At 43.6% G+C, this 27317-nt stretch overlaps 1 protein-coding gene across 5 annotated transcripts in view; it reads left to right on the forward strand.

Moving 5' to 3' along the window:
• RIMS1 (regulating synaptic membrane exocytosis 1) overlaps positions 1-27317 on the forward strand; it is a 1904179-nt gene that overhangs the window by 997315 nt on the left and 879547 nt on the right. For all 5 annotated transcript variants that reach the window (XM_085610935.1, XM_085610937.1, XM_085610936.1 and 2 more), the window contains one exon: positions 19952-20075. In XM_085610935.1, coding sequence (XP_085467061.1) covers positions 19952-20075 — 124 coding nt within the window. The remainder of the gene's footprint in view (positions 1-19951; positions 20076-27317) is intronic.

Raw genomic sequence — 27317 nt, forward strand, 5'->3', positions numbered from 1 at the left:
ACATGGGTAGGAATACCAGGGTTCGCCGGTACAGGAAGGGAGAGTGCCCAGGTCGCACCCTTGTCCACCTTCTGAGACCCAACCCCGTACAGAATTACATCACAGAGCTGCACTCGGAATCTGGACAACGGGTGATTGGTTGTGAGGGTGTGGTGGCAGAATTCCATCAGTACTATCGGAGTCTATATTTATCACGTCTCTGACCTTTCGTCTGAAATATCCTCCTATCCTGAGGTGGTGGCAATGGTCTGGCTAATAGATGGCCAACACCAATTTCCTGCCAAGCCTATTACCATTGAAGAAATTGTACAGGCTATTGACACCTTTGACGGCTCCTGGATCAGACGGCTTGACAGGGGGCTTCTAAAAAGTTTTTAAGCATGTATTGGCTTCCCATCTTTTGGCACTGTTCGGCAAATCCTTGGCCCGATCTTTACGGGAGGCCATTCTTGTTCTCCTGCCAAAGCCTGCAAAAGACCCCCTTTTGTGCCCCTCTTATCATCCCCCATCTCTCTTGAACCTTGACAATAAAATCTTCATCAAGATCCTTGCCACTAGGCTGTCCCTTTTAATGGACACATCATATCACCTGCGCATTCGTGCTTTGTTCCGCACCGTTCCACCTACCTCAATCTCTGCACCATCATTGCCGTCCTTAACAAAATCTCAACATCCACCCCCGCAGTTGCGGCCCTGTTGGATGCAGAGAAAGGCTTTGACTCTCTTGAGTGGCCCTTCCTCAGAGCTCTCCTTGGGAAACTGTGCATTTAATTTCCCTGATAATGCTTTTGTATGCCAACCCTGTGGCTCACCTCCATGTCAATGGCTCGTCCCTGAAACGCTGCCTATTATGAGAGGGACCAGATAGGGGTGCCTCCTTTCTCCTCTTCTTTTCATCATTAGAATGGATTCCATAGTCAGCTGCATGCAGGACTGTCATTTGCACAGCGGTCTTCAACATACCCTTGGTCTGTTTTTACCTAGACGTGATGACATTTAGCTTTACTTTCGACACTCGTCTGAAAACGTATCCCTCCTTGGTACAGGAGGTGAGCCGATTTTAGAATCTCTCTGGGCTCCAAAACAACTGAGCCAAATCAGAGATGTTCCCACTGACTGATGTGGCACCCCCGCCACTAGCTGATTACTCATTTACTTGAGCAGCGTACAGTACTAAATACCTGGGCATATGACTCTACAGAGACAGGGACCAAGTTCTACAACTAAACTATGAAACGGCAATTGCTAAACTTGCATCCCATGTTGTCCGCTGGATCAAGCTGCCTCTATCCATTGCTACCTCTGCACAGTTACTGGGCTGCGCGCAACAGTAGTCTCACTTGTAGTCATACGTGTGCAAATGTGGTCACGTGTAACTATTCAAGTTCCCCTTACTCTAGCTGTGTCACAGTGGCCTTATCTTAAAAGGCAGACACTGGCATAGCCCATTTGAGATGTGATTACTGTGGGTGAGACATGTGGTGAGACTCCCCCACAGTAAAATATCCAAAATCGGATGATGCAAAAAGAAAGAATTCTGGGTGTACTAAATGGGCAGACCCCTATCGCGACACCACGCAAAAGATGGTTATTTCCAACACTTTCACTCTCAAGAACATCAAAAATGAGAATGCTGGTGTTTCCCCCTAACTAGGCCACTGGGTACCTGGGCTCCTATGGAATGATTGCCTTTCAAGACCTATTATCCTCTGAATAGTTGTCCAATCAAGGTAGCTAGTGATAGATTGAGTCAGGGAAAAGTACAACACAGCTAGCACAATTGTGAAAAAAGGGTATGTTTTCAACCAGGAATGTAAGTTTTGTAAATTCACAACACTTTACTAATGTCTTAAAATATAAATATATATATATATGTACAGTAAAAGTGAATGTGAAATAGTAAAAAGTACACAAATCATGAAATACTATCCAGTACAAAACCAGGGCCCATGGATATCCGCACTAAATATTGTTGCAATCATGATGATGATTGCTAGACCTGTCATCTTTAGGGTAGCCTTCCCTGAAACTTTTAGCCTGCTTACCTACTCATTTTGCTGTATCTTCTTGTTGGTCTTAGGACTCTGAGCATTTTACCACTGCTGACTAGTGCTAAAGTGCATGTGCTTCTCCGCGAAGCATGGTAACATTGGTGTATACACATTTGACATATGTTGTTTACTTGTAAGTCCCTTGTAAAATGATATACGATATAACCAGGGCCTGTAACCTAAATGCTACTAGTGGGACTGCAGCACTGATTGTGCTTCCCACTTAAGTAGCCTTTCAAACCTGTCCCAGGCCTGCCATTGCAGGGCCTGTGTGTGAAGTTTACTGCCACTCCGACTTGGCATTTAAACCCCTTTGCCAAGCCATAACTCCCCTTTTATTATACATACTTCACCCCTAAGGTAGACTCTTAGTAGCCAATAGGACAAGATGCTGTGTAAGTGAAAGGTATGACATGTACTGTTACGTTTTGCATGTCCTGGTAGTGACAAACACCCAAATTTCTTTTTCATTACTGTGAGGCCTACACCGCTAATAGGTTAAGATTCGGAATTCCTTAATACACGTTTAAGCTGTAATCCCTGATTAGAAAGGACTTGCTACCTCATGTTTTATATCTTTGGAATAGTATTGAGAAACCCTGTTTACTGGTAAAGTTGGATTTAACATAACTTTTTTAGAAATGCTACTTTTCTGCTCTTATTGATGTGTGTGCCTGCAGCCTGTCTCCAGTACATGTCTGGGTGGGAGACAGCTACACTTAGTGCATTCTCTCTAGACAGCCACAAACAAAGAAAGGTCAGGTGTGTGTGTCTACTCATCTACATTCTGATAGCTCATCCTGAGCAGGAACGGAGTTGGAGATGACACTTCTGAATAGGCAGTGTCCTAATCCCACACAAAGGGATGATTACCCCGTACTGATAGTCTGGAGCCAGGGCTGGGAAGAAAGGACCAGTGTGCATTTCAAAGACCCTTCTTTGAAGTCTCCCCCACTTCAAAGGCACAACCGGGTATAAGTACTGGTTCTCTGACTCTACCAAAACAGTACAATACTGGACCTATGAAGAACCCTGTCAGGAAGAAGGACTGCAGTGCTACTATGAGGACTGCTACCCTGCTGTACTGCTGATCTGGAAAAACTGCTTTTCTGCTTTGATGTAGGACTATACCCTACTCACTTTAACCAATAGTGAATCCTTGCTTGCCACCTGTTCTGAAGCCTCAGGGCCGTCAAAGACTTCCCACCAACCCTGAAACAGTACCTGGACTATGCCATCTATTATTCCTGCCTTGCCAAGTAGTACCAATCCAGTCATGGGTCCTTGGAATTGCTTGTTTCTGTGGTGATCCAGCAGAATGCACACATTGACGAAAATGCTCCAATTGGAACCAACGCATTGCCCTTCGATGCTGACACAGCAGCTACCCATCGACATCGCTTCAACAAACTGCGTGGCTCGACGATGCATTGCCTGCATCGCAAAGGAGTTTGTCGACGAGGCTTCATTAACTGGATCGGAGCCAACGCATCACCTGCATACACGGGCTCGATAACAGCGCATCGCATCCTCGGCTCTTCTGCTGCTCACATCGGGTCTTCCACATCAATGCTTCTTCCTTCCAAGGTACTTTTTCAGCGGGAGCTGAGTGAGTCCTGTAGCCACCCTGCCCTCCATCGCGGTCAGCCTGAACTTTGGATTTACCCGGTCTAGCGCAACTAGATGTCCCTAGTTGGTGCTCTGTGACTCTATGCACTATATTTTGATTTAAGTTTTAAAAATTCATAACTTTGGTTTTACTCATTGGATTTTTGTCGTTTTGGTCCTGGTTTACTCATAAAAATATAATCTATTTTCCTAACTGTGTGGAGTATTTTTGTGGTGTTTTCCTTCCGTTACTGTGTGTGTGTATTGCACACATTTTTTTTTCTATCTGCTCTGTGCCAAGCTACCAGAGTGTTTATCTAGCTTAACCTGACTAGAGTGGTGGTCGCTTCTTGGTCTAGATGCATACCTCTGCTAATTAACCATGATGAATAACTGAATATTTCTGAAAAAGAGAAACACAATCCATTACAATTTAGTACCTATACAAAAATGGACTGGTTCAAACAATACTGACAAATATGAAGTGGACGTGGTTTATAACTGATTAAGAACACCACACAGCAAAATGGAGGTTGACAGTCTTATCACTTAACCCTTCTTACTGTATTATGAATCTACTGTATGTTTATTTAACAAATCAATGCTTTCTGAGTACTTCCTGATAGGACGTAAGAAACATAGTATGTCAATTTTTTAAAGTAAAGATAATAATTTGAAACACGTCTCCTCACTGGCCTGTAACTTCATAGTGAATAAACAAAAAAAATGAGATGGCAAAATAATTGTTACGAATTAGAGATGTGATGATCAACCAATACTAGATTTTCAATTACATTATAGTAGGTATACAGTGAACAAGGGACAGTCTGAAGTTCAAAAAATGAGTTGTACGTTATTTGGCCCAATAGCCATTGATATAGTTCCAGTGGGCATGGGAAGGTAAGTCGTCATAAGGCACACAGTAGAAGAGACAGCGAATGGGGTTGCAGTAGTCAGGGGAGGGGACTGTGACCCAGAGGTCAGCAGGCAGGGTCTCAGAGAACAGCGGGCCAGAGTTCAACAGGGGAACAATGACATTTGAGGAGGGGAGGGAATCAAGAGACCTACAGGTCAGCACTCACAATTTTTGTCCATAAGCTACATGAAGATGAAGCAAGGCAGGAAGCCAATGGGCCCCCACAGCACCAACAGGTCAATGTCCAGGCTACAGAAGCCGTACGCCTGCTTGGCCGAGCCTTGAATGGGTTGCCAGGTGCTCCATTCCAGGCCCTGCATAAATGCCAGCATAGAAAAGAAGCCAAGGACCAGCCAGCGCTGCCCGAACCCCCAGGAGAGGTGGGCAGCCCTAGCAGTGCCCCCCTCTCCTCCAAGGCACTGCTGCTCCACTCAGTCACATGCTTCCCGGCACCGGGGAGGGGAGTGCTGGGGAACGGTGAAGGGAAACCACCAGCCCACAGCACTACCGGGAGTCCAGTACCTGCTACAACCATTGAAAACACCTGCTTGCTTCAGTGCTGGGTGCCGGGTATTTGGACTGTAGAAGCAAAACAAGCCCGGTCCCAGCGCATGCGCAGCATGTACAGCTAGCTCCTCTTGTTTAAATTCTGTGTTACACAATACTCTGTGAGGATTGAAGTGCAGCTGTCCCCCAGGGGAGGTTAAAAGGAAGGAGAAGGGATACATGATACAGCAGAGGAAGGCGCAACACAAGTCGGAAACAGCTCAACACATTCTAGACTCATCACAGGAATGATGCACCATATTAAGAGCGGCACCCAAATACATGGAAAGCTTGTGCGTAAGTAAATAAATAAATATCAGCAGGCGGCGTGCTACATTTAAAATGTGCCGCCTAATACATCAAAAACATGTGCGCAGCTAATTAAATAACAGCGGGCACCGTTCTAAATATAAAGCGTGGCGCCCGAAGACATAAACAATCAACAGGGCTAGGAACACTAGTAGAGAATAAATTAAACAAGTAGTCCTCAAAGAACACTTAATACTTACAAGTGTAAGGAATCCTTAGTTTTCCGGTGCTCCTGACATTAAACCGGAAGTGGTGTATCGGAGTGCCAGCCAATAGAGAAACAGTAAAGATAAGCGACCCAGGAGTGAACGAATTGCAAGCAGCAAGCGGGATTACACTCAGTACGAGTGATTCCAGCAGGGCTTGCAGACAGCACATGTGCGCTGATGCTTGACCTAAAAAAGTGAAATATCAGGCTGTTCTTTACCTTTGTAGGCAGTGTCTATTTTCTATCTCACAATAAAATTGAAAAGAGTTTGTGATCTGCTAATGGTAACCCTAACAACAGTTGCATCCCTAGTGAGAGTAAGCCATCTGCTTCATGCAATTAAATGTTTGCAATGTTTAATGCAAAACCAATGCACATAATGTTTGCGCACATTTCCCGCTACTGCAACCCAAAAACCTGTGCAGATTTGTTAAGGAGCATTATCCCTTCAAAGCTGCAGTGAAAAGACCATTGAAGGTTCTCACATCTCAGGTGTATCAAAGAATACCCTTCAGAATGACCAGATCAGCAGTTTGAGATATACTTCAGGTTCAGGAATCCCACAAACATTTGCAAAAATCATAAAATAATGGAGAGTTTTAGGGACAAAGGAAACAATTGTGGGAATGTTATAACTGTTCTGATGTTACAGGCCTTCATCTTTGTAGTTGGCAATGGTGATGCAGTGGCTACCAGGCATGGTTGGAAATGGTGGAGGTGAATATGTTCAACTGCCTACACACAGAAGTCACGCAAAACATGTTAGAGATATTCACCAATGCGGGCACAGATGTAATTTATCCATAGTCACTGGAACTTTGTTTTCTTTTTAGGATATTCACATATGCTTCTCATGGACTTTGTTGTATTTGTGTCCATTAGTTTGATGCATTAGGAAGATGCTTGTCAAATTTCAACCTCTTGACTTCTTGCTTGTCTCAACTACTCCCAAGTGCCATTGCTCTGTTCGATTGGGCCAGATGTGGGCCCTTGAGCATTGAATTTAGTGCCACATGTACAAACATAACTTTTTTGCTTTACCAAAGCCCGGAAACTGCAAACAACAAGCTATACAACCGCAAAAACAAAACAATTTCTTTTTTGTTTTATAAAACCCCGTTTAAATTGCACATTGCAAGGGCGTGATAGGGGTATTCCCTTCCTAGTTGGCAGTCCCAATTCGACATATCAGGGCTTTGCAATACATTGTTCAGAATCCAGTACCTCAAAAGGGTTGTATCCGATATGAACTCTTGCAGATGCATTCCTGACAGCAGCCACTGACACTAGTATTAAGGTCAGTTGGAAAGATTTTGGAGGCCTTGGCACCAAGATGATTGTCTAATATATGTGCAATCTTCTTGTATTATTTGAGTTCATGATATATTATAACCACTTGATTAGAACACGTTTTTCGATAGTAAGACCTTGTCTACGTTGGAAATATAAAACAGCTTACATTTTACTTGTTTCAGCTGTGCAGTTTTGCTACGTTATTTTATCGCAGTTCCCGATCGTATTTTGCAATGCCAGCAACCGTGTGGAAAACGGTGCATGTTATTGTTACTGTGTGATGTTTGGTGGAAATAACAACAATGACCTTTATTCTACTTTCCCCAAAGAAAATCCTGCTGTGATAATCATTGTGGTGCCTCAATAGCCTCATCTTGAGGTCAAAAGTCAAAGTCAAAAGAAAGCTTTATTCGATTGCCATATGAAACAATCATAAAAGCGCATAAAAAGACAACAATTATTTCATGAATTAAAACGTCACACAAGTAAGAAATGTCGCCCATAAATGATAGCGAATATTGTACATAATGAGATCGATCATATTTCAAATTACAGAAAAAAAGAGATTAAATAAACATACATTTCCTTTGACTCAAGGCTCGTTTAAAAAAAGTTAAAAGCCTAAAAACACTGTGCACATTGTCCAGAAGTTGTAATACAAGAAAAGCCAGTCGGCATTGCCGAAGCCCCAGTGATTTCAAGATCGGTAATGAACAAACTTTCCACGCATCAAGATAACATTTACAAAAAAGTACAACATGTATCGTGGACTGTACTGAGTGGTTGTCACAGGTACACATATCAAGATCTTGTGCCCAGTCATTCATTTTGGTAATAATGACGAGTCTGTGAAAGACCGCCAGCCTGAATCTAGTCAATAAAAATCTGTCATAAACACCTGGTACAAAAGTTAAACAGGGTTCAATGTTAAAAGTAGTTAAATCAACTGGTTATACATAAAGGTTGGCTTTGTAATCTCTGAGGATATTCTAATAGTATCTAAAAGCCTCAGAGCCTCATTTTTTAGGTCCTTCCTTGTATGTCAATAGTTCCTGGATTAGTAAAATATTCAAAGTCACCTAAATCTTGTAGGAAATTCCTGACGTATCTCAGCCATGGAATCTTTAGGGTCCCTTCTAGTTTTAGAGTGTCTATCAGGATATCTTGATTTAACTTTGTTTCTTCTCTAGTCCAGAGCCTGTGCCATAGAGAACTGTCTCTAGTTTTATTAGATCAGAAATAAAGGGAAGACCCAGCTCTGCGTGGCAGATAGTTGATGATGTACTATTCGGGACGGATAAAATATATCTTAGAAAGGAGTTTTCTGCCCTTTGAATTGGAAGCAGGTCAGCAAACCCCCAAACCCCTGCCCCATAGACCGCAGAGGACACGCACTTTGATTTATAAATCTTGATCAGTTCGACTGGTGGTCTCCTACCTAGTTTTTTAGCAAAATTAGTCAGGGCGTTTATTGATCTTATCAACATCTTGAGGTCAAATTGTATAATGCATGGAATCCAGTCTCTTGAACACTATAAAAATATAATGCTTCATTCGTAGAAAAAGGTGAATGACATACTTCTTGTATCCGTCAATGTGGACAGATCGTTAAAAGGCCGAAACAGACAGTATATCTAATAGCCATTCCAGCATGTGTTTAACATTATATATATATTTTTTCGCAAAAGTAAATCTGGAATTCAACTTGCATCTTCTACAATAATAGTGCCTCATTAATTAATTTCCTTTTCCATTTGGTCATCAGAACTTCTGATTTGTTTCTCAACTCTGCAAATCTATGTTGTCATTGCAAAGATATATGTATCATTAAAACAAATGACACAAAGCCAGAAATGTATGAAACATTTCAGCAACTCTACAAGCAGACAACAAAGCGTGTTGCCAGTTGAACATAATTCAGGCTTTCTCAACAACTTCTCAAACTCTCCTCCCAGCAGTGACTTTGCCTGTTCTAAATACTGGATCTCCTTTCCTTCTTTTGAGTGCTAGCTTGGAATACATCTAAAAAAGCATGCCTTTCACTTCTTTGTTCATGCAAGAGATGTTTACAATATAGCGATGGAAAATCCATCCCTAGTGCAATGGGGTCAATTATTGATCCGTTCAGTATTTATGACTGACTGTATACTTTTATGCAAGCCTAGTTCAACTTTAAGAATCAAACCCCTAAAACATGCGCCCAGCCATATTCACCAAATAATCTGTAACTCCCCCTTCCCCCCTATCCAGCGATAGAGACAGTGTTACCCTTCATGATGAAATGCCCACTTTATGCTCCTAACGGGACTCAGTCCTGGGGGAAGAACTGAAGGTCGTATGGCACTAACGTAAGTAAAAGTTAGCTCCTGTCTTTCTAGGTGAGGAAAGTTTAATGTTCCCCTGGGCAGCAGGATTTATAAAGGAGAGCATAGAAAAATTAAAAGTGCCTGCTTACAGATAGACCATTAACCTCATGTAGTCATTCCTCCGCTTGTTTTTTTTCCTCTCAATCCATATATTTTTCCCATCCTCTTCCTGAATTCTCGCGCCCACCTCTAACACCCACTACTTATCAACAAGCATGAACTAGTGTCACGTTCGTAAGCCTAATGCAATAAATGCAACTGTTTCAACCTTTTTTTTCCATTTTTCCATTCTCTCTTTTCTTCTTATGTTCCTCAAAAAGCAAGTACCTGACTTGTATTTTTTCATTCTCACTAATATTCCTTTGAGCCAAATGTCTTAGAGACCATAACATTTTTAAGAGAGCAATTCAGGGCTCATTCCCCGAGCGTTTTGTCTGGCATACATATTTGACGCTTTATAAAAGTCGTATAAGGGGTGTGAGATTTTGTAAATTATCTACCTGCCCAAGAAACTAATTGCTTCAGCTTCAGAAATCTATGTGTTCCTTAAACAAAAAACACTTGTCCCACTTGGTGCCATGTAGTGAGGTGACAAATTATGGCAGCATTCTCATCATATCACAGGTATGATAATAGACTCTATTAGACTGATTATGCAACCAGAGATCATATTTAGTCAGAGTTAGGATACTAGTAAAGCTCTATTTTAAATACATTTCTGATCATACTGGATGTGAACATCCCAGGGCTTTCTTAATCTCAAACCTTTGAAGGGCCGTAGCCTCTGCATACATAGAGGTTCTTTTAAACCTACCTTTACAATCACAGTAGGGCTCTGAAATCCCCACGTTCGGAGTAAAGCAGTGTTAATGTTATATCATTTTTCTCTTTCTTTCTTTAGTTTCTGAGAAAGAGTCTTGTGCATTGCTATGAGAAATTTGCTTTTAAGCATTCCCTCGATTTCACAAATAGTTCTGTAAATAACTCAAATTCTACCTGCAGCTCAATGCCTTGCAAGTTGCCAACTGAAGATCAAGGTGATTTCCCCTTCTCCGCTTAACGACATTAGCTCTTTTTTGGGCACATCTCTTGATCTGACTGTGTACAGTTCTCTTGTTTGCCATAATTGCAAGCATATACTAAGGGCTAAATCAATGACTTGATATTTACATTTTACACGTTGATAAACCTGACAAATTCTTGTTAGAATTAAAATGTTCTGGGCTAGGTATGCATGAAGGTCTGGCTTATACACGCAAAAGCTGTTTTCAATCTCATAAGGATTTCCTTGCATTAATATTTTCATGCGATGAAATCTACTTGCAGGAGCTAGAAGTAGGTGGTAAGTGATCGTTCCAGGGCTGGAATGCCTTTAAATTTGAACATATAACAAACGCACATATTTAAGGGCATTCACCAAAACATCTGCAAAGGTGGAACATTAACTCCTCTTTTTTTAAGGGATTTAGTTTATGCTTTTATGTTTGCCCATGATGGGTGAGATGCATTTTGTTGACCCTAATCACTGCTCCGAGGAGGATGTGCAGACTCCTGGCTAATAAACACTTTCATGCATTATATAACCTATACAGAGCTGATGTACAGGCTACATGAGCAGTGGTTAGACCCACCCACTCCATCCATACTGCAGTATGGAGTAAGCTCCATGGGAGCAGCACAAACTTTCTGGGAAAGTGAACAAATGAGCCTGGCGCAATAACTTTTTAACAGTTTTATGTATTTTTAATAACTGTGAGACTCATTTTCGTGATATGTTATTTTCTGTACCATCTCTGAACCTAATTAATTGTTCTGCATAAGATCTACAGCATTTTCCTCTCAATACAGAGCCACATCAGAAAATATATTGGCTCCATGATTCAATCTCACAGCCATCCCCTCTGTCAGTACTCAGTAAAAAAAAGCCATTTGTGCGGGCAAGAAGACAGGAGCAACTCAAATGTAATGACTGAAAAATACAACCTCCAGTGTCTCTAATGCGGGCTCATCAAAATGTGAATGGCACTTTCAATAAGTAGTGGCTGAGGCAGCTAAACAATTGCCCTTCTCTCTAAGCATTGTTGTATTGATGGCATACGCTCTGTAAGACTGCAATAGCTCTAGCCAGACATTAAATAGCTGCAGATGTAAACATGTATTTTTTTACAACAATGATAAAAGTTTCAAATGAGTGCATTTTATATGCTTATCAAGCTTACATTAGAGAGGTTTCCGAATACATATGTCGATTTATTGGTTCAGTAAATGTTCTGGCTTTTACTTAATTTTTTCAAAGAGCACAAAACAGATATAGATGAAGAGCAATAAGTGAGCAAACAACCAACATGGATAAATACTGAAAGATATGTGAAAGCAGAAAAAAAAATATCATAACAACGGAAGTACAAACGGTCTGGGAAACTATAAGCACTCGGAAAGAAACAGGGACTACAGGGCATGTCTTCTCCTTTTTCCATTTAAAGACAGACCGGTATTATATGAAAGACGTTTCACGCACCTACTAGAAAATTTGTATGCCACCAGTTAGAATAGCTCATATACTGCTATACATTTGTGTTACACACTATTTAACTTTTTCTGGAAAATCACTGCCCCTGCTTTCAACAGCAATGCAGGTGCAGAAGGGTAATGAGGAGCTGTTACACCTAACAGCTTTAGGGTAGTCTTCCCTCCATCTTTTTGGCCTTCTGCTTTCACTTTTGTGACCTCATTTTTGCTAGTTTTAGTACTCTGCGCATTTTGGCACTACTAACCAGTGCTAAAGTGCTTGTGCTCTCTCCCATAAACATTGTAATATTGATTCATCCCCAATTGGCATATTTTTTTTTACTTATAAGAGCCTAATAAAGTGGTAATAGATGTACACAGTGCCTGTGAATTAAATGCTACTAGTGGGCCTGTAGCTCTAATTGTGACAACCACTTAAGTAGCCCTTTAACCATGTCTCAGGCCTGCCATTGCTGAGCCTGTTTGCAGCTTACACTGCCATGTCGACCTAGCAAAATAAACCTTTTGCCAGGCCAAACCTTTGCCTTTTTATACGTATAAGTCACCTCTAAAGTAGGCCCTGGACAACCCAGAGGGCAAGGTGGAATGTATTTAAAAGGCAGGATATGTACTTTTTGCATGTCCTGGTAGTGAAAAACTCTCAAATTCGTTTTAAACTACTGCAAGGCTGCTCTCTCCTAAAGGATAACATTGGGATTACCTTATTACATTTTATAAGCATAACTTTCAATTGAAAAGAGATAAACCCTTCAAATCTGGTGTCTCTGGAATCACAATTTTAAATTAAAACATATGGTTAAGTTGGATTTTAAATTGCAACTCTGAAAATGTCACTTTTAGAAAGTTGCCTTTTTCATGCTTTAGACATTTGCTGCCTGTAGCCTAGCTCTGATCACAAGACTGGGTGTGGTAGGCAATTGCGCTTTGTGCAATGCTCGTAGACAGCCGCACACAATGTTACCATAGCTGTGTCTCAAGAGACCATCTCTGGCAGGATGGGAGGGAGGAGCAGGGCACAGCCTCACTTGCACTTGAGTAGACTGTTTCCAGCCATACACAAAATGCTGCATACCCCACTACAGTGAGTCTGGAGCCAAGGTAGGATGAGAGGACATCTGTGCACTTCAAAGGCACCGCTGGGTATAAGTACTGGACCTGAGACACCACCACTTCAATACACTTCTGAATATGTGGATACTCTGCCAGGAAGAGGGACTTCTGGACTGCTGAAGGACTACCACTCTGCTGGACTCCTGCTTTGCTGTTCTGATCTGCTGCCTGCTGCTCTATTACCTGGTTGAGAAGGACTGGACCAGCATCTCTTGACCCCAGAACCCAGAGTGAGTCCAAGGGCTGTTTGTCTGGCCCCCTGATCTGAATCCTCAGGGACACTGTTTCAGGGACTCTGCTCAGGAACAGAACTATGATTGGGACCATAGAACATCAGTATGTTGGCACTGAGTCACCATACTACCTCATTTTTAAAAAGTCTGAGTCAGATTAGCTATAGTGCCTCCCTTGCTCTCCTAACCTTTCCAGAGAAGCAAGTGAATTAGCACTCCAGACCCTCGCAGGGATCGCAGTAACGGGACACATCCTTTCTCTCTCTCACTCGTACTTGTCCACAATAAGATAAACAAGAGACACAAAGGAAGCGTATAATATTTATTCAAACTATCGTGCTCTAAGATGCAGTATTTGGGCCACAATTGGAAAACAAATGCATACCACAAATATCATTAGTATGGCCATCGAACCATAGACCATAAAAAGCCCTGTCATATTATAATACAGAGTAGGCTACTCCTCCTCTTTCTACTGAAACTAAATGATGATATATTATAGGACTTTAGGACTGGTGGCGGAACCAGTACCTTAGCATACATCAGTGGCGAATAACATTGCACGCGCTGCAACACCAAATGGCGATGCAGCGTGCGCAATGTAATTCGTTTTATTTATTTATTTATTTACTTAACTTTTACTACCCCCACCCTGCCCCTCCCCTGCCCCACTGCCCGCAGCACTCCCTTGAGGAGCCGCCACTGGCATACATAGGTGGATATTCTACATCTCAGCTGTCACAGCACTCTTGCTTCAGGACCTTTGCTCAGTTTTTTTTTTTCAGAACCCTTGACCTGCGTTATATGACTAGAAGTGTGTATTACAAGGGGCATTGTTGTTCAACCATGTCAGGTGTGCTCAGACTAAATTCCAGGAAGAGAATAAAATACAAAAACATGTGCAGGTTCTGTGTAAAAATACAATGTGGCACAAAACAAGCATATTATATAGTAATGTGTGCAAAAATAAAAGTGGCTTACAACGTGCACCGTTAGGCTAACATAGAGAAAAGAAAACTACAATGGGCCATGCAGGAAATACACGGCAACATACCAGGCTTCCAACCTCTGCGCCTGGACTCTATCTGTGAGTCTACCCTGCCAAGTGATGCCTTCCCAGTCCTGGACCCTTGGAAGTAGGCCTAAGGTGCTTGACAGTGAAACTGACGCATCTTATCTGCTGAGCGATGCATCCCAAAGCAGAACTCACGCAACTCCTTGGCTGAGTAACGCATCCTTGAGCAGAACCGATGCTACGCCGCTGTTGTGTGATTTGGACCGAACACTAAAGACTCGCATCGGAACCTGCATCAGGGGACCGAGACATCACCTTCTGAGCTGCCACCGGAAGATACTTTCCCCGGCACAGCTCCTTGCTACTCTTGCTGATGGCAGCCTCAATGACGCCACCAAAACTCTGCATAGCAGCTTCACTGCTCGTTGGAATTGACACAGCACCTCCGCTGCGCATTGCATCCATGACACCGGACTTCTCATCACAAGCCCTGTCAACGGAATCTTCAACATAGGCCCAATAGGACCTCACATCACAACTTCGCCATATCTCAAAACCAACTCATTGCCTCCACTGTATGAAGCATCTTCGACACGGATCCACGCAACGCTCTGCAACCAGGATTTAAGGTACTCTGTTCAGTGGCCTTCACTGGGTTCCTGTAGCCGGCCCGTGCTCCATCGCAATCAGCCTGAACGTGTGACTTTGTCCCTGTCCGGGGTGAACAGATATCCTCGATAGCAGTTTGTGCTTTTTGGCACTATTTCTCAGTAAAAACTTCAAATTTCAATAACTCCCATTCAAAGATTGGATTGTTGTCATTTTGGTATTGTTTTATTTATTAAACTAAGTTCTGTTTTTTTAATCTGGTGTAGGATCCTTTTGTGCGGTGTTTTTGCTGTCTTACTGTTTGAAGTGGTGCAAAAATACTTTACCCATTGCCTCCAAGTTAAGCCTGACTGCTCTGTGCCAAGCAACAAGAGCATGAGCACAGTTTAATTTAGGGTTTTCCTGCCCCTTACCCTAACTAGGATTGTGTTGTTTGTTTTAATAATCTGTTGTGGGATCCCTTTGTGCAGTGTTTGTGCTGTTTTACTGTTTGAAGTGTTGCAAAAATACTTTACACATTGCCTCTAAGTTAAGCCTGACTGCTCTGTGCCAAGCTACAAGAGGATGAGCACATTTTAATTTAGGATTTTCCTGCCTCTTACCCTAACTAGGATTGTGGTTGCTTGCGTAACCAGGGCTCATACCCCAGTCAACAAGTAACACAATTTCTAACAGGAGCCATAAATAACATGCCCCTTCTTGCAGGTTTTTTCATCTCTGACGTCTTCCTTTGTCACTGTCTTTCTTTTCCTACTCACTCCATTTTTTGATTTTCATTCGCTCCCTCTTGGTCAAAGTATGACAATTAAAAAAAGATCCTGGTCACACAAGTGATTTCTAGTGGTCACTTATTACAACCACCTAAGCAAATTAAGCACCACATTTTCAGTCTGCATCATTTGCCTTTTTGAAAACTTCCTTTGATTGTTTGAGGAAACTTTCCATTTCCCACTTAACTGCTAAGCTTTGGAGCAGGATTCCTCTGCATCTACGCAATCTGGTGAATCATTCTATCTTTCTTTAACACCTGAAAATCTGGTTACAATTAATAATAACTGCTAATACTTGTACTTCTGTTTGTTACTGCATTTCCAGAGTACATTTCTAGGTGGCTGACTCACTTTATTATCTTTCAGTCTTTCATTGATTGAATCTAGTATTCATTCCTAACCATAAACAAGCCTTGTAGAGTACAATCAATACATATATTGGCACTTGTGAATATGTATTATGACATACATGCATAATATGACATGCATAATTTGTGCATGTGTTAGACAGGGATATACATGAATACATAAAACGTTAAAATCTACAAAACATGCCTACCTAAGGCATGTGTCTGTTTGCCTGTCTTTCTCCATACTCCTGTCAATCTGTCTTTGCTTTTCTTCTAAGCATTCCATTATTCAGGAGAATCAATGAGTTGCCACATCTGTGTTGAAAAGTCATTAACTTCTTTTACCACATGAATGTGGTCATGCACGTTTTGTTCCCAAGGTCTTTTTCAGGTCTGGGTTACTTAAACGGGCTTTTAGCCAGCCTCCTTCATCCATTGGTCTAATATTTTGTCATATCAATTTTTCTTCCACCCACTGCAGTAAACTGCAGGGGGCAGTGGTTCAACACACTTTAGCCATTGGCTAACATCATTGTGAGTGAGCGAATACTGCCCTTTTTATAAGAAGCACATCCATACTCAAAGCAGCTCTCTTCAGTGCCAAACACTGCAATGGCAATGTGTGTTTTTTTGTGTCCGAGGACCCAACAGCTTCCTCAACAATAAATTTTTTTGGGAAAAACCGTGACAAAACAATCAATCAATCACTCAATCAATCAATGATTTGTAAAGCCCACTACATACCTGTGAGGGTTTCAAGGTGCTGGGGGGATGCTGCTGCTATTGGTTGAAGAGCCAGGTCTTGAGTAGTCGCAGGTAGAGGGAGAGGGTGTTCCAGGTCCTGGCGGCTTGATGGGAGAAGGATCTGCCTCTGGAGGTAGTTCTCCGGATGCGTGGGACTGTGGCCAGGGCGTGGTCAGCGGAGCGGAGTTTCCTGTTAGTTGCGTAGAAGTATAGTCGACTGTTGAGATAGGCTGGGTCGGTTTTGTGGAGTGCCTTGTGTGCGTGGATCAGGAGCTTGAAGGAGATTCTTTTGTTGACGAGGAGCAAGTGCAGGTTCCTAAGGTTAGGGGTGATGTGGTCGCGGCGTGGGACGTCGAGGATCAGGCGTGCCGAGGCGTTCTGGATTCTCTGTAGTCTGTTGATGAGCTTAGACGAGGCTCCAGCGTAGAGCGCGTTTCCGTAGTCGAGTCTGCTGCTGACTAGGGCCTGTGTGACTGTTTTCCTCGTGTTTGTCGGGATCCATCTGTAGATCTTGCGGAGCATGCGGAGGGTGTTGAAACAGGTGGAGGAGACTGCGTTGACTTGTTTGGTCATGGAGAGTTTCGAGTCGAGGATGACTCCCAGGTTGCGTGCGTGGTCGGTGGGGGCCGGGGGGACCCCAGTGACGTGGGACACCAGGAGTCGTCCCATGCGTAGAGGTTGGACCCGAGGATGAGGATTTCCGTTTTGTCTGTATTCAGTTTGAGGTGGCTGTCCTCCATCCAGTCTGCGACGGCCTTCATTCCCTGGTGGAGGTTGGATTTGGTGGTGAAGGGGTCTTTGGTGAGGGAAAGGGTCAGCTGAGTGTCGTCAGCGTAGGAGATTATGTTGAGGTCGTGCTGTCGGGCGATGCGTGCTAGTGGCGCCATGTAGACGTTGAACAGCGTCGGGCTGAGGGAAGATCCTTGAGGTACGCCTCAGATGATCTCGAAGGCCTCGGACCGGAATGGGGGGAGGCTGACTCTCTGGGTTCTGCCGGAGAGGAAGGAGGTGCTCCATTCCAAGGCCTTGTCTCGGATCCCTGCGTAGTGGAGGAGCGTGCGTAGTGCGCGGTGGCAGACGGTGTCGAAGGCGGCAGAGAGGTCCAGGAGGATGAGGGCCGCAGTTTCGTCATTGTCTAGTAGGATCCTGATGTCGTCTGTGGCGGCGATGAGGTCGGTCTCGGTGCTGTGGTTGCTGCGGAATCCTGATTGGGACGGGTCCAGAATGTTGTTGTCTTCGAGGTGACGGGAGAGCTGGGTGTTTACTATCTTCTCGATGACCTTAGCTGGGAACGGAAGCAGGGAGATGGGTCGGAAGTTCTTGAGGTCGCTCGGGTCTGCCTTGGGTTTCTTCAGTAGGGCGTTGATCTCTGCGTGCTTCCAGTTCTCAGGGAAGGTGGCGGTCTCGAAGGAGAGGTTGATGATTTTGTGCAGGTGGGGTGCGATGGAATTGCCGGCTTTGTTGAAGATGTGGTGCGGCAGAGGGTCAGACAGGGATCCGGAGTGGATTGTTCCCATGGTCTTGATTGTGTCCTCGATACTCACGTTGGCCCAGGTTGTCAGGGTGTCGTGGGCGGAGGGGTGCGGTGAGTTCGGTGCGGTGCAGTCGGCATGGGTCGTTCGGGGTCTGAAGCTGTTGTGGATGTCGGTAATTTTCCGGTGAAAGAAGGCGGCGAGGTAGTTGCACAGGGCTTGCGATGGTGGGATGTCGTTGGCGTTGGAGCTGGGGTTGGAGAGTTCCTTCACGATGGTGAAGAGTTCCTTGCTGTTGTGTGTGTTGTTGTCAAGGCGGTCTGTGAAGGAGGTCCTCTTGGTGGTCCTGAGGAGGTGGTTGTGGTTGCGGATGACGTCTTTGTGGGCAGTGCGGCTGTCTGGCGTCTTGTCACTGTGCCATATGTTTTCCAGTTTCTGGCAGGTGCGTTTTGAGTCGAGGAGTTCTGGAGTGAACCAGCTGACTCTTCTGGTGGTGTCTCTGCTGGCGAGGTTTTTCAGCGGGGTGTTGGCGCAGTCGTTCATCCAGCGTTCGAGGGTGAGCGCACCTTCATCGGGGTTGGTGGGGTTCGTCGGAGGGTTGAGTGCAAGGCTTGTCTGTAGTTGTTCTTCAGTGACTTTGCCCCAGCAGCGGCGGGGGGTCTGTGGTGTGCTGTGGTGTGTGAGGGGTTTTCGGAAGGAGAAGTGGATACAGTGGTGGTCTGTCCATGTGAGTTCGGAGGCGTGGTTGAAGGTGACATGGGGGCTTGAGGAGAAGATGGCATCTAGCGTGTGGCCGGCGATGTGGGTCGGCGTCGTGACGAGCTGTTTCAGTCCGAGGTTGGCGAGGTTGTCGAAACAAAAAACATTGTCAAAGTAAAAAAGGCTCCCAGCCAATACCCGGCCTATTGACTTTGCAAAGCTTGTTTATTATTTACATTGAAACATATGCAAGTGTGTTTTTCTAGGGTGCGAGCCAATCCATCCGAAATTTGGCTTGAAAGGGCCAAGCTTTACTGCAAAATGGGTCCTGCTGCAATCCAAAAAACAAAGCCTTTATAACCTAAGAATATTAGTCCTCATTGTTACACTCACAGCAGTACATCCTACATTACACATGGTTATCCACAAGTTGCCACTTTCCATACCTTCCGAAACGCTCCGGCTTTCCATCTAAACAGCCCTCACCATAACACGTGTAGGTCTCAATTCTTCAGTCCTTTGTCAGTGGATCATCTCAATTATCTTAAAGAAATCAGTTTGCCTCAATCACAATTTATGATTCTGTGCAACACCAATATTTTTCTCCATGTGCCATTACAGGTACCGTTTGTGGAACTATTCAGGCAGCTGAATCTCAGTATTGTACCTGAATATTATCTCATGCACCTCGGTACTTATGAGTGATCCTGTGCGTATGTCTGACGTGATGCTTATTTTCTATTTAGAAGATATAGGAATTCCACTTCCCCTCTCCTTTTTTAGAGATTTCATGCATTGCTCATGCCCATTCAAGTGAATGTGTTTACCTTAGTATTGACTGCGTCCCAGAAATAAAATATTAAAATATTGAGGATGTAGGCATATCTCAAAGCGGTTTGCTGAAGACCCTTTGATAAAATATGTGTTTTTTTATGAATATATGCCCAAATCACACAGGACAGTGACACAGCACCTAAAACGAGGAGTGCAAGTAGCTATTATAACGATGTGAAAGATTTACAATGTTCAATGACGTTTCTAAGACATTTGTGATGCATTAAGACCACCGATTGTTACAGTGTTAGTATACTGAACTCTCCTGTACTATTTTCTTCATTTTAAGGTGACGAAGTGTTAGAGTGGAATGGAAAAGCACTGCCCGGGGCAACAAATGAAGATGTTTACAATATAATCTTAGAATCCAAATCCGAATCGCAAGTGGAAATTATTGTTTCTAGGCCTATTGGGTGAGTTTTAATCCAATATATATATTGAACTTTACGAACCTGTGTATGTGATGTTTGAGGGTGGGAAGTGTGTCTTTGTTTACATGTGTGCTAGAATACGCGAGTTACATGGTTAATTCATTGTGATGTCCTGTTCTTTAAACAGGTCAGTCCTCAACTCTTTCCGAATTGCAGCAGGGCTGGGACAGTCCTGATGAATTCAGCGTTGTTATTCTAGATTCTGGGTGCATAGATGGAAGGCGAAAGGATGGACATACCTATATTAGCTGACATTGTTTTGTTTTTTCATGGAAGATTGTTATGCAGAGAAGTAATACTCGGGCCGTTGTAAGTAGTAAGAGGCTTATTTATTAGCAGGAAACACAGGAGACAGCAAACCAACACTTGGCGGTCGACCGCACCCCCGTTAGCCCCCAACTGTCTCCCCACTCCCCGTTCAAACCCCGCATTCCAATTGTCAGTGACCACAAGACCTCGAGGGCGCGAGGCGTCCTTGTGCTCCTGTGGACACAAGCCCTTTATTACACATCCCCTTCCATTTAATAACAAAACTGAAAATGAGCGGCGAGAGTAAGGAAAAGCCAGGAGCAAGAGGAGAGGAAGAGCAAGAAGACCAAGGAAAGAAGAAAAACCGAAACAAAGGTATGGGGAAAACTAAGATAAAAGGATACAAGAAAATAAAAGATTATGAAATATAGTCCTTTAGATACTTGGGTGGTCTACAAACTCTACCAACCCTAGAGGTTGTACCATTCTTGAAGTACACATCAGTGGTGCTCCTTTCACTGCTACAACTAGGAAAAACAGATTCCCCTGATGCAGCAGGGATTTGTTGACTTTGTTCACATTGGCCAAACTACACATCATCCATGAACAAGTAGCCACCACAACTCTCTCTCTCTTCCTTTCTTGAACAAACACCACCCCTTTGGTACAAAGCAACTCTATGCTGATTTCAGCAGTTGCCATTCTCATGAATGACATAATAGTCAAAAGCACGTAGGACTTTGTAGGTTTCCTTTGAATTTTGACAGACCCCTAGCTGTGTGATCAGATTTGATCTTGGCCCAATCCCCTTCTACCACACACGCCTTGGAGCGTGCACCCCTTAAATCCTCAGGATTAAGCGAGCCATCTCTATGTACCAACTCTTTTAACCAGGAAGGCACCAACTTGCTCCCAAGAGGCCTGCCTCTCATAATCGCAAAAGAGGATTTGGAAGTAGCTTCCTGTATGGTTGTGCGATGGGCCCACACTAGGTCTTGCACAGCTTTCTTGAAACCCAAACCAGAAGATACCGCCATTTCTATGGCACCCTTCACTGTTCTGTTGGCCCTCTCGACCATGCCATTTCCCTGGGGATTAAATAAAGAGGTGCGATGGTGAATGATGCCATGCTTCTTGAGAAAAGTTATCATATTCTGGGAAACTAACTGGGTACCATTGTCAGTGATGAGGAGTGAAGGGGTACCTTCCTCCTGAAAATTTTTGTTAAGTCTTACAATGGTGGAATTAGTAGAGCTAGCCCTCAAAAACACAACAGAAAGCGCTTTGGAAAACACAACCACCAAAACCAGGGCAAATCTACACTCTTCATCCATGTCAGACATTTGGCCGATGAAATCTGTGCCAACACTATGCCAGGGTTTCCCGGGATTAGTGATGTGACCCATGACCACATACTTGCCTACCTTGAGTCTCCTCTCACTTTCCTTGCAAACTTTACAATTGACTACAGAATCCGTAATTTGACTATCCATGCCCTGCCACCAAAATTGATCCTTTATACGGTGTAGAGTCAAACTCTGGACTAGGTGACCTTCATGTGCCCTTTGAATAATTCTACTTCTCACACCAATTGGAGGAACACACTTGTCACCCCTCATGAGTATTTTTCTCCCACAAGTGGATAATTCATCCAACACTTTAAGAAAAGTTCGCACAGATGTAGAGACACAACTGTCTCTCCTTCTGCCAGAAGACACCAGACGCATTACTCCTCGAAGAGAATCATCTCTAGACATTTCTGCATTCCAATCCTCCTGGTAAAACGCACCTGCTCCTTCACAAACCACATCCTCCACAGAGGCAACGGGATCATCATGTTGGTTGTCTGCCTGAGCATTATCTATAGACAACCTAGATAAACAGTCAGCTTGTTTATTCTGCCAACCAGGAATGTACTCAAGAAAATACCAATACTCCAGAAGCCAGGCTGCTAACCTGGCTAAGCGTGCTGATCCTTTGCCAGCCCCTCCAGGAGAAAGTATGGTGAGGAGAGGTTTGTGATCAGAACGTAATGAGAATTCAGAAGCCCAGACAAAATTCGGGAAATATTCCACCCCCCAAGCAGCAGCCAAAGCCTCCCTCTCAATAAATTAGTAGTTCCTTTCCGACTTGGAGAGTGTCCTGGAAGCAAATGCTACTGTTCTCTCCGTTCCAAAATGTTTTTGAGCAAGAACAGCACCTAAACCTGTAGTACTCACATCAAGAGTTTATGATTTAAAAAATAAAAAATGCCTTTAACACATGGTAGCGCCCAGGCTTAACATAACTTATTTGGTGCAGGCTGTGATAGCGACATCTATTATGATGGGGACGATTATGTTCCCCAATATGATGGGGACAACAGGTTCAAGGGGCTTCAGGATGCCAGTGCGCTTGACACTTCACCTGATGCTGTACTTGTGTCTCCCTGGGATCTTGCTAGAGTAGTAAGCACCTCTTTTGCTGTTGCGATGTGAAGGACAGCTGAAGTATTGGACTTATAATTGCCAACCATAGAAGTAAAAAACATTGTCTTGAACTGAGTTTTGCAACCTGACCAAGCTCCCACTGAACCACTGTTACCATTTAACGAGGGACTTAATGATACTCTTATATGTAATTAGGCCAAGCCCCATTCAAGGTCACATGTAAATTGACAGGTTTCCTGACACCATCACCCTCTGCACGGTGACCCCACCTTCCTAACTCAACATCTCACTTTGGATAGTGTGGTGATTCAAGCGTGCACTGGCAGGGTCAATCTGAATGCTTTCCCTACCACTCCTCCCGACCCTGAGTACAAAGGAATAGAGACTTTTTGCAAAAAACAATTCTCCTCCATGAGCCTTAATCTAAGATCGGCCAATGCCAGCTGTCCCCTTGGCTGTTATTAGTTGTTATTAGTTGTTCAAGTTTTACCAGCTGTTCCAGATGCCCTTACACCGTCTCTCATGCAGGCTATTCAAAGTTTACGATACACTTGGCACCTGACATGATTGATAGCCGAGGATATGCAATGGGCGCCATTGTGGCTCACCGCCACCACACCTGTTTGAGATCCACAGGCTGCTATGGGGACATCCAGACATCTTTAATGGACATGCCCTTTGAAAGATTTCAACTTTTTGAAAATAAAGCAGACTCTGCCTTGGAGCATTTTAAAGAGAGCAGAACCATGGCACATGTTTTAGACTTGTCATCTCCTACAAGGAGATTCCACCAGCAATTTCATCCTCCTCGTGGATACAGTAGAGTGTTCCCTGTCTAACAATGCCAGACCCATACTCCAACACACCAGTCTTTTCAGCCCTTACATGGCCAAGGCAAAGGCTCCCAAAGACCACAAGGACTGCAGAGGTATTGTGCTGCTTAGTACCCAACTCCTCCAGCTGCAGCATCCGGCAAACCACTTTAGTGTATCCTTTCTGGCCCACAGCCACCCTGTCGGAGGCAGGAGCTGATAGTTCCTTCAGGGGTAGGGGACCATGAGGTCAGACTAGTGAGTTTTTCATCTTGTCTACAGAGGTTATGCCCTTCCTTTCCTTTATACCCACTGCACCTTCCATTGCCTTCAGGGTGGGTGATGGAGGGCCATCTGTCCATCTTACAGCATGAAGAGTAGGCATTTTTGGCCAAGGGGGCCATAGAGAGGGTTCCACCCTCTAAAGTAAGAACAGGGTGTTACTCCAGTTACTTCCTGTGCTGAAAAATGATGGAAGCATTTGTCCCATTTTAGATCTTAGCCTTCTTAACGTCTTCCTGCAGAAGGGCAAATTCAAGATGGTCATGCTAGCCCAGATCCTACATTTCGTAAACCCTAATGCGTGGATGCTGGTCTTGGACTTACAGAACTCATATTTTCTCATCCTTGTCTTGCAGGCCCACTGGCACTACCTGCAGATCACGGTGGGCCAGGAGCATTTCTAATTCGCAGTGCTCCCCTTTGGCCTCACCAATGCCCTTTGGGTGTTCACGAAAGTGATGGTGGTGGGCACAGCACACATTCAGAGATTGAGGTTACCAGTCTTCCCCTACCTAAACAAGTGGCTGTTGAAGATGGGCTCACCTCAACAGGTATCAGCCATCTCCTAACAACAGTGAACATTCTCTGATCATTGAGATTCACTATCAATGAACGAAAGCCCCACCTGCCTGACTCCTTTGTAGATGCTCCCTTTCATCTGAGCTATTCTGGATACGGTGCAGTTCATGCCTTCCTCATAGAACAAAGAGTTCAGGACATCTGGGCTATGATCTTGATGTTTCAGTCTCTGTCCTGTATATATATATATATATATATATATATATATATATATATATATATATATATATATATATATTTCCCAAAAGACCTCTCTGTTAAGAAAGGAGCGAGCCGCACACTTATGATGATTAATTTTACTTGATTTTGCAGCGCTGGCGATCCTTATGCATTTCGGTCTCCTAGACCTTTCTCAAAGGGGTGCCACGGCATCTGGAGGTTGGAACACACACCAACAAACAATTGCGCTGTTTCAAGATTTACCCCCCTGGTGGGCGCCCTGATGGGTTGTGTGTGTGTGTATATATATATATATATATATCACACTGTTCCACAGTGGGTGTCGAGGGTGGACTGGCCCTCGTGTAATTATTCAACCACCAAAGTATCCAAAAGGATTCACCACACACCAGGAGAATGTTCAATTTTAGACTTTTATTTGCAACCGTGCAAATTACACCACTTCCACCACCAACGCGTTTCAACTCACCATGCGTCTTGCTCACGGTATTGTGACTCCATCTTTACTTTCCCTTGATATAGTCCTGTCCCATTGGTGCCAATAATGAGACACTCTGGGACATGTAGTTGCTCATATCAGGTTACCACTATTAATCTGTATAAATCAAGTGTTGTTACTATTTATCCTGGGTTCTGTATCTTGTAGATGTTCCGATACGTTTCTCACTGATGTTCAGAGTTGTGAGCACCGATTCTTGGGCATGACACGTCCTTGTGATGGCATCTCATTCATTTATCAATGCGGGGTGGTTTTCGGATCACTTGAATCTGAGAGAGTCTGTCACATATTTATACTCTTGTCAGTTCAATGCTGTTTAGTGATCAGTATTGTACTGTCATTTTGGATATTGTAGTTGTTACGGCCATGGTGGAACAGTGCCCATACATGCCTATGCTTCCTAGACGCTTAGTGCTGTTGGCAGTTTATCTCTTGTTAGTTGCTCCTACCACCGTCCATGTTTATCCTCATTTCATAAGCTTACTGCTCGAACCACATTGTTTGTGCCATTATGCTTTGCTTCCTTGTGATTGCCGTGCATGTATGTGCGCACTAGATTAGTGATGTTATGGATAGCAGGATGACTTTTGTAGCTAGTGCGTTGAGAGGCCTAATACATGACGTTCAGGGCATCGTGATAATGTTGTGCAAAGCTGGATGTATAAAGAAAGTAGTTTCAGAGAAACAAATCCAACATTGTCTTGCATGAAAATGTGTGCAACAGGTCACTGCTGAAATGTTATTTTCTAGGACAATGTAAGGAATAAAATGTGGAAATATAACACTATGGGCCCGATTCACAGAACTAACTTAAGACAAAATCCTAAACTTACTACCATTTTGATATTCACAGAAGGCACTTACTCATTTCGGCATTCACAGAAGTTACGAGTCCTAACTTTAGGACTCCTAAATACCTTCTGTGAATACCGAAAGTTAGGATTTTTCTCAGTTTAGGAGTAGTAAAGTTAGGACTCCTAACTTTAGGACTCCTAAATGCCTTCTGCGAATACCGAAAGTCTTAAAGTTAGGATTTTTCTCAGTTTAGGAGTAGTATACTTAGGACTCCTAACTTTAGGACTCCTAAACTGAGAAAAATCCTAACTTTTAGACTTTCGGTATTCACAGAAGGCATTTAGGAGTCCTAAAGTTAGGACTTCTAACTTCTGTGAATACCGAAATGAGTAAGTGTCTTCTGTGAATACCAAAATGAGGAAGTGCCTTCTGTGAATACCAAAATGGCAGTAAGTTTAGGATTTTGTCCTAAGTCAGTTCTGTGAATTGGGCCCTGAGATTCCATAAATCATGATTGAGAGAAAACTGTTTTCTCATGATTTTCCCATAGAGATTATGGAATGTGTTCCAGAAGCTAAAATGCAGAGAATAGTTTCTGTAAATTCACACAGTCTTTCTCAGCCATATGAAAATGAAGTCTTACATTCCAGTGGTGGCTCGCCGAGGAAGTGCTGTGGGGCGGTGGAGCGGGGCGGGGTGGGGGAGGAGCAGGGTGGGGGGTAGTGGAGTCTGACATACGACGGACAGGAGTAAGGTAAGTAATTAAATAAATAGAACTATTTACCTTGCACTCGCTTCATAGCTAACTCAGCGATGCAGCGCGCGCAAAGGTAAATTGTTTTATTTATTGAATTACTCACCTTACTCCTGTCCGTCGTATGTCGAACTCCACTACTACCCCACCCTGCCCCTCCCCTGCCCTGCCTCACCGCCCGCAGCACTCCCTTGGTGAGCCGCCACTGCTACATTCTCAGTAAATCATGAGCCTTCAACAGGAGCTGCCTGTCGATTCATTCCCTTGTGTTCTACTGCAGCCACCCAGAGTGTTCTAAAGAATGATTAGATCACTAATAGTGTTACTTATGAAAAAGCTATGGCACACTTGAAGCCATGTTGATTGAATCAAACTTGTAGAACTTAAAACATTTAATTTAGTAAGGAACAAAATGAGGGGGTTCAGTTTGTCGTAGAAATTATGGTTAGTGCTGTAGAAATTAAAATTAGGACACATTTTAAGTGAGTTCTCAAATATCTTCCTCTTCAATTTCATTAAAACATTCTGACATGCAGAATGAAACATGCACTTTCAATTCCAGCTGCAGATTGCCAGTTAAGTCCCTGGTGATCAGCAGCTTTTCTATAGTGTTTCAATGAGCAACTAACATTCCGAATTTATGCC

Source organism: Triturus cristatus, chromosome 6 (assembly GCF_964204655.1).
Source record: "Triturus cristatus chromosome 6, aTriCri1.1, whole genome shotgun sequence".
Lineage (NCBI taxonomy): Eukaryota > Metazoa > Chordata > Amphibia > Caudata > Salamandridae > Triturus > Triturus cristatus.